Source organism: Oncorhynchus masou, chromosome 30 (genome assembly GCF_036934945.1).
Source record: "Oncorhynchus masou masou isolate Uvic2021 chromosome 30, UVic_Omas_1.1, whole genome shotgun sequence".
Lineage (NCBI taxonomy): Eukaryota > Metazoa > Chordata > Actinopteri > Salmoniformes > Salmonidae > Oncorhynchus > Oncorhynchus masou.
In genome coordinates this window covers 58,032,435-58,052,701 of record NC_088241.1, presented here as the reverse complement: position 1 = coordinate 58,052,701, position 20,267 = coordinate 58,032,435, and the positions used below count along the sequence as shown (strand labels likewise).

Sequence of the window (20,267 nt, the reverse complement as noted above, 5' to 3'; positions counted from 1 at the left end):
CACCTCCGCTGAGACCGGATTCAAGGTGATTTCTATGGATACCAGTCCAGCTTTGGCGCAGGATGGAGGCTGTCCAAACTGGGACCCGAAGAAGGAGCTTGAGGGTTCAATCTTGACCTCTTGCTTTATCTCAGTTCCTAAAGGAAACAACCAGACAATCTAATATTCCACAGGAACCAACACAAATCAGCAGTTAAAATGCGTGTATAACCCTGGCCTGAGAATTATTCTTAAAGATCTTCACCAATACAATCGCTACCTAATGATTAGTAGTACTAACAAGCAAAACTTCTAACTCAACATAACTCTAAATGACCATTTATTGGTACCTCTACTTCAGCCAGGAGTGAAAGGTGTGTGATTCTTACCTTTCCCGCTGGCGCTAGGCAGCATGGGTATGACGGGAGAGGAGCAAGGCGAGGTGGGCTCTTCCTTGACCTTTGACAGGTCGGGGTAGCGGCTGATCTCCATGCCGACTACGCTCTCGGGGGATGAGGAGGGGACAAAGCTGTCGGGGGTGTCCCTGTCTACACAGTGGTCCTGGCCCCTGGGACGTACAGAATGAAGGAAACGAGTTCAACCACTGAGCCAGTGCAGTACAGCAGGATATAAGTCAGTCTTTAATACTCCCCTCAGAAGCAAAATGAGTTACTATAGTTACTCGTTCAGAAGCGAGGTAGGAACCATCCGCACTCTAAATCCCATTGAAATGTGGATTTGCAAGTCCTCACCTGAGTTCCTCCTGGTTGTTATGGGGTGGTGTGGGGAGCGAGGCGGGAACGTCCACTGTCTTGGGCCCCCGGGTGATGTCATGGGCCATGAGGTCTTCCTCTGTCCGGAATGCTGTAGGTAGCTGCTTGGCTCCCAGTCCTTTGATCACTAATGTTAATTCAACAAACATATTTCAGCCATTGAAACACAAAAATGGATTGTCCTTTTTATTTTCAGATCACAGAAATGTGTCTTGCCATTAAAATGCCAGCAAAGATTCTTTGATATATATAATATATTTTCAAATCACTTTAACATTGGCTACAATATTACCACAGCATTACTTCTCCGAAGTGATTTTTAACACGAGTCACTTTACCATCATGGCTGCCCAAGACAGCAGCTTTCCTGGCGAGGTCCTCGGCCGTGGCGAACCCGTTGACCATCTTCTGCCTCGCCATGGGAGGCGGCGTGGGTGGGAGTGATGCTGGAGGGGTAGGTGGGTTGCTCAAGTTGTTCTGCTACAAAATGGCAAAGCAGACAACATTTTAACTGGATCCGACTAGGGAAATGTGTTTGAATATACAGGAACATTCAACAGTGTGCGGGTATCCTTTTTCTTGTCTATAAAAACTATTCCTTTCCTATAATATACCTTGTTGTCTTCACATGAAAAACAGACGGACGTGCCTACACAACTTTTGACCTAAGGGTCTCTCTTCACCTTGTAGATGAGCTGTGAATAGTAGTCTGACACGCCGTCCAGAGAGGCGCTGCCGAAGGAGCCCGACAGCCTGTTCTCCCCGTTGACCTGCCCGCTGCCGAAGGGTGGGAAGTGGGCAAAGTTGACCCCCATTAGGGGCTCCATCAGGGGCAGCAGAGAAAGCTGCTGTGGAGGAAGAGAAGAGGGGGAAGAGGGTTAGTAAGGCCAAAGGCTTTCTCACTGCTTAAATTTTGAGGTCGGCACTGAACAGGATTCAAATTTGTTTTAGAAATTGAATAAAAACTATTGACGGTTATTAGCTGAAGTCATTTTATCGAAAGTGTATGGAGACTTGGGAGGTCAAGACAAAAAGCAGAATAGTTCACTGCTGAATGATCCATGGTATATCTACTCCTAATTTGAATGACATGCAATTATTTCATTATTATTCACCTAAAAAGTACTATATATTTTCCATGTAATATTCTGTTTATGCCGTCCACAAATTCCGAGTGCTTCTTTCAAAAATCCACGGACCGTTCAATTAAACATTAAGATGACAGTAATTTATGAGGTGTGTTAACAGAAAACAGCAAAATAACACCCACGTTTGTGCCCAAGCAACTGCTATCTGTGGTTGTGGGGCAGCCAGTGGAAAATACAGAGAGTAGGGGTTGGTAATGTTCTCTAGTTGCACCGTGATTGACTCGGTGTTCTGTCACTCATGGGGACACAACGTCACTGCAAAATCTACAGGGAGAGCTAGAAAATTCAAGCCCCTTGGGTGCTGCCATAGATTTACATTAGACGTGCCAATCTAAGAAGGCTTAAGGTCAAGGGGACTGTATGTTTGTTTATCCCATGTATAACTTTGTATTGTTGTTTTTGTTGCACTGATTTGCTTTATCTTGGCCAGGTTGCAGTTGTAAATGAGAACTTGTTCTCAACTGGCCACCTGGTGAAATAAAACACATTGGCCACAGATAAAATGACGTCAAATCACGTTGTAGCTTTGATTGGACTGATCATGTCAACATCATACTTTCAAAATCTTAGCAAGCAAGCTAGACAAGCAGTCATCATGAATCAAGTCAACAATCTACTGGTAAATCCTTGTCATATCAAGAGAAATTACAGATAAAACGGACAATGGACAAACATTACACAAAAAGTTGGAAATCACAAATTCAACAATGAGTGGTTTGGAAGGAATCAGTGGCTAACTGCAAGCTTTGCAACGCAATCACTACTTTTGCCTTCTAGTTAGTGGAGAAGCTGTGTAGTCCAAGTATGTGTTTAACCTGTTGAAACTCTGGGGGCGCTATATCATTTTTGGATAAAAATACGTGCCCGTTTTAAGCGCAATATTTTGTCACAAAAAGATGCTCGACTATGCATATAATTGGTAGCTTTGGAAAGAAAACACTGACGTTTCCAGAACTGCAAAGATATTTTCTGTGCGTGCCCTAGAACGTGAGCTACAGGCAAAACCAAGATGAAACGGCATCCAGGAAATGAGCAGGATTTTTGAGGCTCAGTTTTCCATTGTCTCCTTATATGGCTGTGAATGCGAGAGGAGTGAGTCAGCCCTTTCTGTCGTTTCCCCAAGGTGTCTGCAGCATTGTGACGTATTTGTAGGCATATCATTGGAAGATTGACCATAAGAGACCACATTTACCAGGTGTCCGCCCGGTGTCCTGCGCCGAAATTGGTGCGCAAAAGTCAGCTGCAAGTATTTTTCCACAGAATTCAGAGAAGAATGCAGGCTTCCACGAACGATATATCAATGAAGAGATATGTGAAAAAACACCTTGAGGATTGATTCCAAACAACGTTTGCCATGTTTTGGTCGATATTATGGAGTTAATTCGGAAAAGTTTGACGTTGTAGGTGACTGAATTTTCGGTTCGTTTCGGTAGCCAAATGTGATGTACAAAACGGAGCGATTTCTCCTACACAAAGACGCTTTCAGGAAAAACTGCACATTTGGTATGTAACTGAGAGTCTCCTCATTGAAAACATCCGAAGCTCTTCAAAGGTAAATGATTTTATTTATTTGGTTATCTGGTTTTTGTGAAAATGTTGCGTGCTAAATGCTACTCAAAATGCTAAGCTAGCTTAGCATACTCTTACACAAATTAGTGAATTGCTATGGTTCAAAAGCATATTTTGAAAATCTGAGATGACAGTGTTGTTAAGAAAGGGCTAAGCTTGAGAGTAGGCGCATTATTTTCATTTTATTTGCGATTTTCAGAAATCGTTAACGTTACATTATGCTAATGAGCTTCAGGCTATAACTGTATACAGGTTTTTTTCATAGCCAAACGTGAACAAAACGGAGCGATTTGTCTTACACAAATAATATTTTTTTGAAAAACTGCACATTTGCTATGTAACTGAGAGTCTCCTCATTGAAAACATCCGAAGCTCTTCAAAGGTAAATGATTTTATTTATTTGGTTATCTGTTTTTTGTGAAAATGTTGCGTTATGCTAATGAGCCTGAGGCTTTAGTCACGATCCAGGATCCGGGATGGGGAGTTTCAAGAAGTTAAGGGCCTCTTTTCCATGCTTAAAATGATAAACATTCACATGCAACACCATGGGCCAAGAAAAGGTTGGATACATTGGCCATGCTGTCAATCCAGCATGACTTTTGCCGCGGTCAAGACAACTGGGAATCTAGGAAAATACGTTTTGAACGGTCATCCAACTCAGAATTCCAATTCGGGAACTCAGGCCTCTTTCTAGAGCTCCGATCTGAAGATCACTGACGTCGTGATTCAAACTTAGTACCCAGTTGTCTTGAAAGCACCATGAATGCCAGACTTTGATGACATAATTTGCCCACAAGAAGGACCGTCACGCTACCTTCCTGTTCAAGTGAGCACAGAACAAGGTAAGTGCAAAATGGTTTTTATGCTGCTGCATAAATGATGCAGGGAGATATGTATACTTTAGCTAAGAAAGTAATACTAAGTACATGTGTAGTAAGGTGTTAGTAGCCCATGTGCCTCACCCTAATAATTTGGTCCCTTTGCCCTCATAATTTAGCCTACTATTCTGACTTGGTGGTGTACATGTAGCCTATAGCCTGTTTTAGAGAAATGTCATCATCGAATATTGTAAGAGCTTTCATTGTCTGCTTATTATGCCCCCTTTATTTGTCCTACGGTTCTGACTTAGTGTACAGTGATAATACTCTTAACGGCCCATGTTCTGAATTCTGTCGCTGTACATTTCAAAAGTGCTGAAAAAAATAGTTATATTGACTATGTCCGTCTTAGCTCGCTCATTAATGTCTTAATCGAAATTACGGATTGCCTCTTATCGTCCCCTTATGCCATAGTTTGTACATCTCAATTGCCAGGCAAAACCACATTTGTTTAAGGAGGTCAACCATAGCAGCAATGTTTTTTTTTTAAAGGCAGTAAATGAGGCTGAATTAACTGTTTTGCTGCCAGACAAGGCTCAGCTGATAGTGAGGTGTAGCAGTGGTAAGGATTCACTCCATGGTGCTGAAAAGAAAGATCTGCTGTTGGGACAGCTTTATGTAGGCCCTAACAGTTTGTGGGCACTGTTTGTCACCGTTATAGTGAAATTCACGTGTTGTGTAGTGGCTTTGCTGGCATGCATAAAAACATTTGTTGCGTTTGCCCCACCAAGATTTACATGCTAAAATCGCCACTGCAGATTCAATAAACACACGCTAATCAACACATTCAACAACGTTTGGTGTCTGACTACTATGACATGTACCCGTTTGAGCTGTGTCAGACTGTCAGTACTGGAATAACCGATCTGCCTCTCCTCTTCCTCCTTCTTCCTCCTCTTGTAGCGTGACGGCGGTTTCTCCGCCCCGTTTTTGGGCGTTCGTTTGTTGCGTTGCTGCTCCCTTTTGCCCTGGGCCGGAACAGAGGGTTCTAGAAGCTCTGTGCTTCCTGTCAGCTGACTGTGTGGGGGAGTCTGGGAAAATACAATGATACAAGCAAGGTTGGTGAGCTATTATGTGAGCTACTATTATAGACACAACAAAGGGCTTTCTTTAGCAATGTAGTACTGAATAGCAATTTTTTGTGCATTTTATACCCAAATAGTTTGATTTCAGAACATAGGTGTGATGATTATAGTGTCTGTGTGAATGTGGTCTTTCCCTTCTCACCATGTTGTTGGTGGTGGAGGCCGGCCTGGCGGTGGCTTTGAGGTCTGCCGAGGCCTCCTGCTCTGAGCTAAGGCTGTTGCAGGACATCTGCTGTGTGGGAGGGGCCTGGTTGGCGCTGACACCTGGCGGGGGCGTACTCTTGTTTTTCAGCAGGTGCTTAAGCAGCTCATTCCCTGCGTCCCCCCCTTTGGCGCCATGGAGTGGCGAAGAGAGCCCACCCTCGCTTCCCTCCTCCTCCTTCACTTTCCCCCCGGCTCGGGGACCGTGCCACAAGGCAGACCCTTCGTTGGCTGCCACGGCCCCTCTGCACTCAGTCTCTATCCTCTCCAGCTTGATTTGGAGGGTTTCGTCAAACTGGGAGGCCCGGTCATTCTCCGAGCCCATGTTGGAGAGCCCACCCTGGGCTAAGCTGCTGCCCGAGAGCTGCCTCTCCAGTTCTGAGGAGGGGGCCAAACCAGAGGACCCCACAGGGAGGAAAAGATCAGACAGATCCTGTTCTCCAGGAATGCTGAGACTCCGGGTGGGGGTGGATGAGGTGTCAGACAAGTGGGAGGGAGTCAGTGGGGCGCAGAGGTCTGAGTGGGGAGTGGATGGGGTCTTGACTGAGTCAGCGTCGTCGACAGAGTCTCTCTTCTTCTTCCTGTTCCTCTTCTTCTTGGCCTTCTCCTCTGGGATGATGTTGGAGTAGAGCTGGATCAAGGACTGGCCTGAGCCAGGGTAGCTGGGAGGTAGGGGGGTGGATGAGTCCATTCCGAATGGGGGTCCATGTCCCTCGCCCCCAACCTGAGGCATCATCCCACGGCCTCTGAACCCAGTGGGACGGGGCTGTCCAGGGGGATAGTTAAGCCCCTGTAGCATGGGGATTTTGGACCGGAAATTGGGACCCATCTCGGGACTACCAAATGCCCTGTTCCCAGGCATGGACCTGCGCTCACCATCCGGCATGAAGCCCTGACCTGGGAGTGGCCCGCCAGTGCTGGTGAAGCTTGGCTGCGTGTTGCTCTGCTCGGGGTACATGGGCCCTAGCTGCCCCTGCTGTTGTTGAGGCCTAGAGGGTTGCATGAAGTCTTGGGGCAGATCAGTACTGTAGAATGGCATGTGGGTCAAGCTATCCCCTCCGGGGTTTGTAGCTCCAGAGCCGGATGGGAGCCCAGTAGGCCCCAGACCCAGGCCTTGCTGCTCCATCTCCAGCCGCTGCTGCATGGCCCGGTGCCTCTCCACCTCCTGCATAAGCTGGACCCTCTGTCGCTCCTGCTGCTCCCTCAGGCGGTCCCGCCTCTCGCGCTCCTGGAAGCCCTCACTGAATGGGTTGTTGTCGTCAAATTTCACAGCGAGGCTGTTGCCACCACTTCCACCATTCGCTCCCTGGGCACCTGCTCCGTTTCCCGTTGGTGTAGCTTTTGCGCCAGGCACCATTGAGGGTGGGGGCTGTGGTGGTAGTTGGGCTTGGGGTGGTAACTGGGGCGGTGGCAACTGGGCAGGGCTGGCAAGGGGCATCTGTGGGGGCATGTGAGCTGGAATTCTTGGACCTGGGCCTCCCATCAGTCCTTGGGCTCCCCCTGGGTGCCAGCCTGGCATGTTGGGAATGCAGGCAGGGTTATGTTGGCTGGGGTGGGGCTGCATTGGCATCATGGGCCCCATCATGGGCTGGCCCATAGGGGGCGCTCCGGGCATCATAGGGGCAGCTTGAGTATGCATCCCAGGCATGGGTGGCATCATAGGAGCCTGGAGACATGGCCGTTGCTGCTGCTGCTTGACACGGTACTCCTCTATCAGCTCTGCATGGTCTTTCTGCTGTTTCCGAATCTACCAGAGAGAAAGAAAACAGAGGAAAAAGAAAACAGAGAAATGTGAGCAGATTGAAGGGATCTGCACAGTCCAAGAAGATATTGAGAAACATTTTTAGGCACCACTTTTGTATCCAGTCCAATTAGAATTGGTATTTACCTGGCAATCACAGAAAGAACAGAGTGATCAAATACTATTTTCTGTTGCTTATGCCTCCATAAAATTGGCAATTACCTGGAAATAGAGAATGCTTCACTACCCACAAGAAATTAGATTGAACCATTACCAAGTAAATAACATTATCTTAATATCTTAGAATATAAGAAATAAGAAATGTCCTTGTTTTTGGAAGAAACGCAATTTTTTTGTCCAATAAAATAACATCAAATTGATCAGAAATATAGTGTACACAATGATAATGTTGTAAATTGCTATTGTAGCTGGAAACAGCTGATTTTTTAAATGGAATATCTACATAGGCGTACAGATGCCCATTATCAGCAACCAGCACTCCTGTGTTCCAATGGCACGTTGTGTTAGCTAATCCAAGTTTATTTTAAAAGGCTAATTTAACATTAGAAAACCCTTTAGCAATTATGTTAGCACAGCTGAAAACTGTTGCACTGATTAAAGAAGAAATAAAACTTGCCTTTAGACTAGTTGAGTATCTGGAGCAGGGACATGGACATTTCTAAGTGACCCCAAACATTTGAACGGTAGTGTATGTCAAGGTGGATTGAAGCTGTTATGGTGGCCCAACGCCCCATTCAGACACAAAATGTTGGTGTTTCTTTTATTTTGGCAGTTACTTAGTAAAACCTCTTATTAAAAAAAGCCTTGTGAAAATGTTGACAGAGTAGACTGCTGTCTCCTGTGGTCTTCATGCGACAGTGAAGTCTCGCGCCTCGCCACAATGAAAAGGTCACAACAGTTGGAAATAATTAGCGAAGTCGCCACTTTGTTGCTAAGAAAAGGTCAAAAGGTTTGTTTTCAGGCGTAATGTTTCCCTTGATTCTCAATAAAACAAGAAGTTATTTGTTGTGTTGTCTCTTGTCGTGATGGATGTTTTGTAATTTGCCTAGTAAAATAAAGTTTCAATCAAATAAATACAAATAAAAATAGCAGATGCATTGCAGCATTTAAGCTTTGTGTTGCTAAGGAGGAGGACATTTAACCCAAAACGTTCATGGTCATAATCAAGGTGTTTTCCCATTTCTGAGGGGACGGGAATACAAAGCAAAGATGTGATAAAGAGCCGCCAACAGAGGTTTAACTTCAAGAGAAAATCTATAAGAGAGAATCCAAAATGATACAGGTGCTTAAAACCAAAAGGGTTGGAGGCAAATCCTGAAGTAGACCCTCAAAGATTCCAGAGAGAATCAGCCTATTCAGGTGGCTTAAGATGTGATTCCCTTTTCTTATCCACCTCTTCAAGGTGAATGACTACAACCGCTCTCTTTCTTTACATTATTTAGGTACTCAGACTTTCCAATCATTTTACAGATTATGCCATGTAACGTCGTAAAATCTTGTAATGTAAAAAACATAAGCCAAATCCAAGATCTCAATATTTTCAAAACCTTCAACATGGAATGCCGGTAATTAACTCCCGCTACATTTAGTTAGCTACCTGCTCCAACTGCTTCTGCACCATACTCTGCTGCTCGGTCACATGCTTCAGCTGCTCGACGTCCTCCTCAGGGAACTCCCGGCCCGCCTTCTTGGCGGTCCGCTGTTTGGCCGACAGGGCCTTCTTGGACTTCCTGTGGGCCCCAATCTGATCTTCTAGAAACTTCTGCTGCATCTGGAGCAGCTGCTGGGTCTCCTGGAGCCACTCCTCATACTGCTTCCTCTGGCTGTCGTCTGAGAAACAAGACTGGGTTAGGCACCATTTTTACTTTGGATGTATAAATCCCAAAGGGATATAGGTGAAATCGAAGAGACCCTGGATTGGATATGGTGGTCAACATATGAAATACTGAAGAAACCTAAAGAATGGTCTATGATTAATCATTTGGTTAAAGTGAATAAGGATGTCATGATCAAATTCAAATGAAAAAAACATTGGGTTGTCGTCCACTCACTGACAAATCCAGGTCCAAAATTTGGGGGGTTTGGTCTTGCCATCTGTGGAGCCAACTTCCCGTCCTGCGAAAATAATTAACCAACGGTAATGAGGCCTTGTTTTTTAGCAGAATAGATGAAACAGACAGACAGTGGTTGATTCACAATGCTTACCTGTCCAAGCACATGTTGTGGCAGAGCGGCGGCAGCATCTGGTCCATGTGCTCCTGGCGTCTGCTGAATTCTGCCACAAAGACAAATGAGAGGATCGTTGTTTTAGGGAACATTACATTTACTTCTAAATATTTCCCATCCAATACTAAGCTTCTCAATAGTGTTTCGGACGGACCAAGAGAGTATTACAAAAAGCCTTTAAATGAAAGTACATATTACCCACAAGCACAAATAATGAGCTAGCATTAGGGTGAGCTTTTGTCTTACCTGTTAATGACTATTGGGGGCATTCCCATGCTGTTTTGAGCCATGACTTTATTGATTCCCTTCAGAGCTACCATCTTGGCCTTCATGATCGGGTCCGTGATGGCATCAAAGTCTGCTAAAAAATAAAGAAGTCCACTTAATCGTAGCTAGTTGACCATCTTTTAACCTCTTGAAGCTAGGGGGCACTATTTTTATGTTTGGAAAAATAACGTTCCCAAAGTAAACAGCCTATCTCTCATGACCAGATGCTAGAATATGCATATACAGTGGGGCAAAAAAAGTTTTCAGTCAGCCACCAATTGTGCAAGTTCTCCCACTTAAAAAGATGAGAGAGGCCTGTAATTTTCATCATAGGTACACTTCAACTATGACAGACAAAATGAGAAAAAAAATCCAGAAAATCACATTGTAGGATTTTTTATGAATTTATTTGCAAATTATGGTGGAAAATAAGTATTTGGTCAATAAAAGTTTATCTCAATACTTTGTTATATACAATGACAGAGGTCAAACGTTTTCTGTAAGTCTTCACAAGGTTTTCACATCCTGTTGCTGGTATTTTGTCCCATTCCTCCATGCAGATCTCCTCTAGAGCAGTGATGTTTTGGGGCTGTTGCTGGGCAACACAGACTTTCAACTCCCTCCAAAGATTTTCTATGGGGTTGAGATCTGGAGACTGGCTTGGCCACTCCACGATACATGACCCCATTCATTCTTTCCTTTACACGGATCAGTCGTCCTGGTCCTTTTGCAGAAAAATAGCCCCAAAGCATGATGTTTCCACCCCCATGCTTCACAGTAGGTATGGTGTTCTTTGGATGCAACTCAGCATTCTTTGTCCTCCAAACACGACGAGTTGAGTTTTTACAAAAAGTTATATTTTGGTTTCATCTGACCATATGACATTCTCCCAATCTTCTTCTGGATCATCCAAATGCTCTCGAGCAAACTTCAGACGGGCCTGGACATGTACTGGCTTAAGCAGGGGGACACGTCTGGCACTGCAGGAATTGAGTCCCTGGCGGCGTAGTGTGTTACTGATGGTAGGCTTTGTTACTTTGGTCCCAGCTCTCTGCAGGTCATTCACTTGGTCCCCCCGTGTGGTTCTGGGATGTTTGCTCACCGTTCTTGTGATCATTTTGACCCCACGGGGTGAGATCTTGCGTGGACTCCCAGATCGAGGGAAATTATCAGTGGTCTTGTATCTCTTCCATATCCTAATAATTGCTCCCACAGTTGATTTCATCAAACCAAGCTGCTTACCTATTGCAGATTCAGTCTTCCCAGCCTGGTGCAGGTCTACAATTTTGTTTCTGGTGTCCTTTGACAGCTCTTTGGTCTTGGCCATAGTGGCATTTGGAGTGTGACTGTTTGAGGTTGTGGACAGGTGTCTTTTATACTGATAACAAGTTCAAACAGGTGCCATTAATACAGGTAACGAGTGGAGGACAGAGGAGCCTCTTAAAGAAGAAGTTACAAGTCTAGGAGAGCCAGATATCTTTCTTGTTTGTAGGTGACCAAATACTTATTTTCCACCATAATTTTCAAATAAATTCATTAAAAGATCCTACAATGTGATTTTCTGGATTTTTCTCTCTCATTTTGTCTGTTATAGTTGAAGTGTGCCCATAATGAAAATTACAGGCCTCTCATCTTTTTAAGTGGGAGAACTTGCACAATTGGTGGCTGACTAAATACTTTTTTGCCCCACTGTAATTGACAGATTAGGATAGAAAACCCTCTAAAGTTTCCAAAACTGTAAAAATATTGTCTGTGAGTATAACAGAACTGATATTGCAGGCGAAAGCCTGAGGATAATCCAATCAGGAAGTGCCTCTTATTTTGAAACTTCTGGGTTCCTATGCGTGCCTGTCCTTCATTTAAAGGGATATCAACCAGATTCTTTTTTCTGTGGCTTCCCTAAGGTGTCAGTCTTTAGACATAGTTTCAGGCTTTTATTTTGAAAAATGTGTGTGAAGGATCACATTGCGTAAGTGGATAGGTGGGGGCTCTCAGAGTGAGTTGGTGCGCAATTGAGTAAAACGGCCATTGCTCCTCCCGTTGTAATGGAAAAAGCTACACACTCGGTTGATATATTTTAAAAACTACCTGAGGAATGATTATAAAAAACGTTTGACATGTTTCTGTGGACATTATGAAGACTATTTGGAATTTCCGTCTGCGTTGTCGTGACCACTCTTTCCTGTGGATTTCTGAACATAACGCGACAAACAAAAGTCGGTATTTTGGGTATAAAAATGATCTTTATGGAACAAAAGGAACATTTGCTGTGTAACTGGGAGTCTCGTGAGTGGAAACATCCTAAGATCAAAGGTAAACGTTTAGTTTGATTGCTTTTCTGATTTTCGTGACCAAGCTTCCTAATGCTAAGTGTACATAATGCTATGCTAGGCTATCTCTAAACTTACACAAACGCTTGGATTGCTTTCGCTGTAAAGCATCATTTCAAAATCTGAGACGACAGGGTGATTAACAAAAGGCTAAGTTGTGTTTCAAAATATTGCACTTGTGATTTAATGAATATGAATATCTTCTAGTAATATTATTTGACTGTTGCGCTATGCTATTCAGCGGTTGCAGGCGAAAATTATCCCGCTACAGGGATGGGTAGCGTCAAGAAGTTAAGCCATTTCAAAAGAAGCCACCCCTAACAAGTGCCATGTCAAACTTATGGATGGAACGCTGGTGAAGTAAGACTCCCAAAAGTATCTCTTCGTAAAAAATAATTAAGTCCAACATTCTGTTCCTCAAATTACAATTGAACAAATGTCAAGTACTTCTTTTCCCTCAAAATCTTTAATAAAGCATGAGGCTCCAACTGAAATGGCTCGACATTCCACATTTATAACAAAAAGGATGACCATGCAAAATGACTACAAAACCCCCAGATAACTAATCTGACAACACCCTGGTAATGTGTGTGACTAAATTAAACGGGTGACCAAAACAGTAGACATGTCTATCTGAAGCTCAATGCCCTTACCCATATTGGGGAAGAAGGAGTCGCTGGAGCGCTGTCGGATCATGGCCTGCATTTGCCTCTGTTGCTGCTGCTCCTGCCTCTCCTGGTCCAGCAGGTCCTGAAGGAGGAGGGGCTGCTCTTCCAGCAGCAGAGGCCTGTTCTGTGGGCCGGCCTGCCCCAGTGAGGGTCCCTGCTGTTGGGGGAATATGCCCTGCTGGCCCTGGGGGTTCAGGCCGTGGGCAGTGGGCTGCTGACCTGCTCCAACCATGGCTAGGTTGAGATCCACCTGTTGGTTGGCTGAGGCCCCGAAGCTGAGGTTTCCCATTGAAAGTCTACTCGGAACCAACGTGGGGCTCACCCGATGTCCCATAGCCACGCTGGGATTGAGCCTGTTGTTGTCTTGGGCATGTTGCCTAGGTAGCATCAGCATGCCGGTGCTTGGGTGTAGCCCGGTGGCCTGGGCAGTCATGTTACCTTTTTGAGGAGAGCAGTTTGGGCCAAACCCAATGTTTTCCAGTTTTTCTTTGATCAGAAGGCAGGAGAGGACCGGAGTTGAACCGGAGTCAGTTTGTCCAGGCTGCTCATACAGCCCTGCGCCCTCTTGGTTTGTCATGGTTCTGTTGTCATTCATCGGGCCACTGCAGAGAGACTGGTCCTGGTTTTGCACGTGTTCATCTTTGACCTCCGTTTTGATTGTATCCTCGGTTTTAAACATGTCTAAGGTCTTTTTCGCTTCGCTGGCCTCCCGTTTGTTAGATTTCCCCCCGGATCGGGACGAGGTGGCTGCGCCATCCACGCTGCCTTTCCTCTTCTCCGACAAGGCTTTCTGGAGGTCTGAGGTCTCACCCTGTTGGTGGTCCTCCATAGGGTCGCCCAGGTCCAGATCTTCTTCACTGAACATGTCTTTCTTGTCATCCAGGTTGAGCTCGGGGTCCGTGTAGGCGATGAGGTCAAACTTCCCTGACATGAGGAAGTCGTCGAGGTGCAGGTCATTGGGTCCCAGTTCAAGGTCTTTGCCATCATCCGGGTCCAGGTTCAGGTTCAGATCGACCAGGTCTTTGACCTCCACATCTTCAAGGTCCTTTACTGCGGAGTCTTCAGCGTCCAAGTTTTCCTCAATTCCGTCTCCACTGGGTATCTGAGTGTCTTCCGTTTGACCGGTGCTAGACCCAGGCAAGAGCATACTAGATGGCGCTGCATTGAGTGGCTCACCAGTGACAGGATGGCTGAGTGACCTATTCAGTGAAGGATGCTGTCGCTGCCCCATGGTCATCGGGACTTCAGTCTGCTGCTGGTGCAGGTTCTCCATACTAGCCGACATGTGTGTGTGACCGACCGATCCCTGGGAAGGACTGTCCATCATGGGGTCCATCATTCTGGATAACTGGTTCCCAGTGAAGCCCATCTCCTGGCCTTCCATGAAGCCCTGGGGTGGTATCTGGGGCTGGTTGGAGGGGTCCATGACATTGGGAGGTCCATGCCCAAAGGGCATCCTCATTCTGTTCTGAGGGGCCCTGTGGCGGAGCTCGATGAACGGCTGACCCATGATGTTGTGCTGCTGGACAGGATGGCTCTGTGGGGGGAAGGGCTGGGGGAGCCCCATCTGGGTGTTGCCCCCCATGACCCCCTGGAAAAGTCCACAGAGTGAGACATTCTCATCTGGGGTGGAACATTGTCGACCATGGGCCCGCCGGGCATCTGGTGAAGGGCCCTGAGGAAGTGTTGTTCCTGGCCTGGTTGAAGGGATCCTTGAGGGCTGGGAGGGAATCCAAACCTGAGAGTAGAAAACACATTGTCAAATGCTTATCCGTGACTACATCCCAAGCATAACACAACAGCACTGGTTGCTCCCTATACACATCTTCAATAAGGAAGATTACACTAAGTGGGACTTCAACAATGACACTTCATTCCACATTTCGAGCATGTTAAACATAATTGTATTAATTTAATCTTGTCAAGGGGAGCAATAAATTCTGCAAGCCAATTATACAAATATACAGCTGAATATGGGTAAAGACCCTGTGCATACAAAGAAGTTTGAACAAAATAGAGCTGAGTGAAATCTATGCTGTCAAATTCAACTAACCTCATTTCTTGTGGCCTCATGCCCATGTCCCTGGGGAAGTGGGGTCTGGAAAGCTGGCCCTCATTGGGGAAGTGTCCTCGCTGGTCCCCTAGAAAGGTACCAGGGAACCTCTGACCTCCTCTCATGGGTCCTGGGTAAGGTGGTGGTGGTCTGCCGAACATGTCATTCTGTGGGGCGGGATCGTCATGTGACCAGTGGCAGGGTGTCCCTGGGATGGGGGCTGCAACAGTTTCCTGTAGTAGTCCTTTCTCTTGCCGGATGGCAGACTTCTGTTGTTGCTGCCTAAGGATCTGCTGGCGCAGTCTCTGGCGCTGCGGGGGGAGAGCACGGTACACTTTAGCAAGTTACATCATGCACGTATTCATTCAAATTTGAGGGGATCCTTACAGAGAAGCAAAACATGTTCACGTTGCACCAACATGCACTGCCATATTGGCTGAGGAATGGCTAATCACCTGCCAATAACTATGCAAACAGAAGAAGGCTTTATGGCAATTCAAGTGTTACCCATGTGAGTGTCATTGTGTCTCAACCAAATGGAAATACCTGTCTGAGCTTCTCCTCAGTGTCTCCCAGGTGTGGTAGCATGCTGTTCTGAGTGTCAACGGTGTTTCTGCTAGACTGAGGGATATCATGGGCCTGCCTTTCCGAAGTTTGGGCATAAGGTGTCATTGGACCCAGTTCAAAGGGATCGTGAATCTGCGTTTGACCACCGTGATGATTCGACTGCGGCAGAGAGAAACTTTCATCCGACATTCCCGGGTGCTTAGCTGTCTGCGAGCTTCGACAGGCAAACCCGTCCTGCACCCTGCCCGGAGACTGGTGGGAGAATGGGTCAGCTGGGAGCTGGGACATGGGCGGCGGTCTGGAGCATAGTCGATTGAAGGCATCAGGGCCTGCTTCTGGCCGCGGCGTCCCTGGAGCTTGTGCGTAAGGGTCAGCGAGGAGCGATCTTGGTGTTCCGGGTTGTTGGGCATACGGGTCCATGTTCCTTTGACTACCGGGGGATTTGGGAAACCTATCCCCTGGGGCTGGTCTGGGGGTACCTGGCATGGAAGCATAAGGCTCCATGGAGTGAGATGGAGACGGTCTGTGATTGGGTGGGTGCTGCTGGGGGAACTGGTCTAGACGAAGGCTAGGCGGCGTCTGCAGGTATGAGGGATCCGAGTGTGGCCTTGGGGTGCCGGGAGGTTGAGCATAGCTGTCAGAGTGAGGTCTGGGGGTGCCTGGTGGTTGGGTGTAAGGGTCAGACATCTGCTGTGAATAATCCGGTCTCGGGGTAGATGGCGCTTGTGCATACGGGTTTCTGTGAGGGTGTCTAATCATTGGCATGGTTTGAGAAAAATGGCCCTCCTGGGTTTGGCACATCATCTTGGGCTCGTTGGGGAACCCTTCCCCCATGAGTGGCCGGGGGGTGAGAGGCTGCTGGGCGTAAGGGTCGGCCTGCAGACCTTGGGGAAAGCCATCAGATGGCCCTCGTTTAAGTCCCCCAGGCATAGGGCCACCGTAGGGCTCTTGCTGGGACTGCTGGGGAGGCATGGGGGCTTTGAACACCGAGACGGAGCCTGACTCGTTGCTGCCAGGGATGGGAGTGAGCAAGGGCCTGGAGTAGGGGTCCGAGAGGATCATGCGGTTGTGAGACATGCGCTGGTAGACCTCGGCTCGGTGTCCGCCCATCCTGGCAAAAGTCTCTCCTCCAGAAGGAGGGCTCATCATGTTGTGCCTGACCTGCTGGTGTTGCTGCTGCTCAACCAGTCCTGAAGGGCCCACCCTGGCGGGTCCCATTGGTTTAACAAAGGGGTCAGGGGGCCTGGGGGTGTCTGGCATCTTAGCATAGGGGTCAGCATTACCAGAAGGCCTACCTCCCCTTTCCTGCATCTCCGACAGAGAGTTCTGCCGGGGCGTGGTGGATCCACCACCCCCAGGGGGCGGTCTCGGGGTGCCCACCATTTTGGCGTATGGGTCCCAGGGCGAGGACGGCCGGGAGCCTGAGGAGGAATCCGGGGAAAACATATGTGGTGACTGGGGCTGGGAGGATGGTCCCTGTTGAGGGTACGAGGTCTCCTGGGTGGGCGTCCTCGAGGACGGAGGTGGGAGCTGGGGTCTGAGGAACACGTCATCCTGTGACCCAGAGGTGGGTGTGCCCGGGAGTTGTGGTCTAGCGAAGCCATCCTTAGACACTATTGGCTGCAGTGGGGACGAGTTTCCAGACTTTCCTCCATTGCTGGGCTGAGGAGTCATGGGGCTCTGGTTACCACTATTAGGGGTTGTATCTCCACCTGCCTGACTGCTAAACAGCTGTTGTTGTTGTTGTTGTTGCTGGAGCTGCTCATTTTTAACCTGCTCCAGCTTTTGAGTGGCTTCAATCTTCGCCTGCTGCTTGCTCTTTTGTCTCATTTGCTGCCATGGAAACAAGAAAAGCAGGGGAGGAGAGACACTTCAGTTAATTAAGCCTTTTTGGAAGCGTGGAATTTGTAATTTTATGATGACATGGTGCTAAGAATGCTTTCTTTCCCTCACTCACAACAAAGTTTTAATGCTTTTTCAATATGAGTGGGTCTAGCGTGTGGTGTTAAGCCATGCAAGAGGGAACAATGTGAGGGTGTATGTCATAATATGGTGATGAAATAAAGCTTCTGGAGGCTGTTATTGTGTTTTTTCAGGACCAAGGACAGATTTTACCAGTTAACCAAGCTTTTCTCCCTACAACTCCACTTTACAGTTTGCTTTTCTTACACCTTGTAAATTTTGCTTTATTGGTTCTCGGCAGACGAATACCAGAACAGTGCTTCGCCTTGGGAATCTTACCAGAGAATTTTTTCCACCTCCTGCAGCTATAGTTGCCTGGTTGGAATGTCCAAAAAGGACGTCTTTATTTGTTGATTTTATGGCTTTGCTTTTTGGGACCTTTTCCTGCTGCTTCTTAAGGGGTCCCCACATCTGATTTAACTCTCCCTTTTCAATGCAAATTAAGAATTAGTAGACTGTATGAGAACGCCAAATGTATTGTTTAAAAATGACTCACTCAACCATGCACATATATAAAGTTTAATAAAAAAATCTGTTTCATGCCCCCAGGTTATGTTATGTTCAATCTCACCACCTTGCTCCTACTCACCATTCCCCTGACATGCGGTACTTTGATTATTATGGTGGTGTATTATGGTGTCATTAAATACATGTACACATAAAAAAATAAGTGTACACTGCTCTCACACCAGGGTTTCTCAACATGCAGGAACAAAATCCCACTTATACCATTTGGCTTCCTAAAGACCTGCCAAGGCAGCCACTAAACAAAAATATTTTATCTACTTTTAAAGGCATGCATGCAATTGCCACACAATCCTGCATCCAATCCCATACCCTCAGACTCAGTTTAGACAAAAAACATTGTAACATTTAAAAATTAAGGCCAAATGAATCCTCAACAACTCCTAGAACAGTAGTTGAGAAACCCTGCTTTACAGTGTACCCATGCTTTCATATCCCCCTCCCTGCATTCCCAGTACATGTTAACCCTCCAAAGGAACTCTTACCTGTCTGAACTTCCACTCCTGCTCGTGTTCAGACTCCTTGGGCTTGAGAGAGTCTTTGAAGAGCAGCTCAGTGTCCATGGGGACACTATTGGGGTCAAAGGTGTCAGTCAACAGTTGCTGCTGCTGCTGAGGATGCTGGTGTCTCTTCAGCGTATCATTTGACATCTGAACTTTGTTTATGCGCAGGGCCGCCCGGTTATCCCGTGCTTTTTGCTGGAAGAGAGGGGATTGGAAGAGGTAGTCCATTTTGTAATTGATGGTGCAAGAAAGATAGATTTCCTGAGACGCTAATTTCTTAAAACCCTACTGGAACAAATGAAGGCTCCACCATTTTTCTTAATGTCTTGGGGAAAATCACAAGGCGAAGAAACCTTCTACAATCACCTAATCTCATCAAGTAATTTGGACATGCAGAGCGTTGTTAAATATAATTTCATCATAGAGACTGTCTTGAAAAATCCTCAAAGAACTGTGTGTTAAGTTGGAAAACATACTAGACACAACATTCAAACAGAACAAAGACACGAGAAGGGACAAAGCGCGAGAGCCTTTGGGTTTAAAATATCAACCGAAAACAGATGAAAAGAACAAGACAAACACAAATATCTGTCTTCTCCCTATTGGCCTCTACAATTTACTTCAGGAAGTTTGTTTAGACTAACATTTTATCAGTAACTGGCTGATCCCTTTGATTCATCACTCCAAAAGGTATAGGGCACCATTCAATCAAAAGCCACAATCAGGTTTGTGGAGTAAGTCAACAACAATGTTCTTCTGGTGAAGCAGAAATAATAAATTTTTGATTGAATAGGGTTCTAAGTTTAATTGGAGGTTTTAAATGTTTTGTAAAAGATAAGCCTTTTTTTAATGTATGGACTTTTTCTGTTGTCAATCAGCAAAACCTGCTGATCAAAATAAGTGCAGTGCATCACAGTCCAGCATGGATGTAAACAACTTCCAAACCCAGAATGTGTTCTCAATCCACTTACCTGGTCAAAAAGAAATAAACTTACCACATATGGGGCCCTGTCCTGGGAACTGGCTTTCCTCCATAACTTTGCGATTTGTTTCACTCTCATAGCCCAGTCTGAGAAAGAAAGATTAGCCACTAAAACGTATAGCGCTACAACACACATGCAATATGGCCAAGAACTATACCTTTCCCAGTCCCCTTTTTATGAGTGTGACACAGAACTTCAGAGCGTATAATTTTTTTAATTTAAAAAAAAAAATGTAGTAGGTAATTCACACTTTTGAATTTGACGTAACCAAAAATCATCTAATTTTCATTTGAGAAACTTTGTCTATGATGTACCAACCTGGGAACTCCTCAAGGAGGTTGGGGAAGTTGACGTTGGTGTAGAGGACTGGGGCCACGGTGGCCATCTCGCCCAGAGTCTCCTCCTTCTCCCACTTGAGCGTGCTCCTCTGGGCGTTGGACATGGTGTCTGTCTCTCCCTCTGGAGGTGGGATGGGGCCAGGGACGGGGGCGCTCCATGAACCAACCACATCACCCCCCATCTGGCTAAACTTCTTGTCCCTGGAAGGATATCTCAGGTTACACATTCTATTGCAACATAACCAATATATTTAGTTATATATTGATTTTTACAAACTGGGTGGTTCAAGCCCTGAATGCTGATTGGCTAACTGCCATGGTATATCAGACCGTATACTACGGGTATGACAAAACATTTATTTTTACTGCTCTAATTACGTTGACAACCAGTTTATAATAGCAATAAGGCACCTCGGGAGTTTGTGGTATATGGCGATGCTTCGTGCCTAA

The 20,267-nt window shown here is 46.2% G+C and overlaps 1 protein-coding gene across 1 annotated transcript in view; it reads right to left on the bottom strand.

Annotated features, from left to right (window-relative positions):
* Positions 1 to 20,267, bottom strand: part of LOC135521673 (histone-lysine N-methyltransferase 2C-like) — a 262,868-nt gene that overhangs the window by 8,556 nt on the left and 234,045 nt on the right. The window contains 19 exon segments of the mRNA XM_064947353.1: positions 4 to 137; positions 369 to 547; positions 732 to 879; positions 1,091 to 1,232; positions 1,436 to 1,600; positions 5,172 to 5,378; positions 5,575 to 7,380; positions 8,993 to 9,225; positions 9,447 to 9,510; positions 9,601 to 9,670; positions 9,868 to 9,982; positions 12,872 to 14,473; positions 14,476 to 14,624; positions 14,940 to 15,250; positions 15,486 to 17,339; positions 17,748 to 17,894; positions 18,479 to 18,691; positions 19,492 to 19,565; positions 19,798 to 20,018. Of these exon segments, the coding sequence (XP_064803425.1) occupies positions 4 to 137; positions 369 to 547; positions 732 to 879; positions 1,091 to 1,232; positions 1,436 to 1,600; positions 5,172 to 5,378; positions 5,575 to 7,380; positions 8,993 to 9,225; positions 9,447 to 9,510; positions 9,601 to 9,670; positions 9,868 to 9,982; positions 12,872 to 14,473; positions 14,476 to 14,624; positions 14,940 to 15,250; positions 15,486 to 17,339; positions 17,748 to 17,894; positions 18,479 to 18,691; positions 19,492 to 19,565; positions 19,798 to 20,018 (7,834 nt within the window).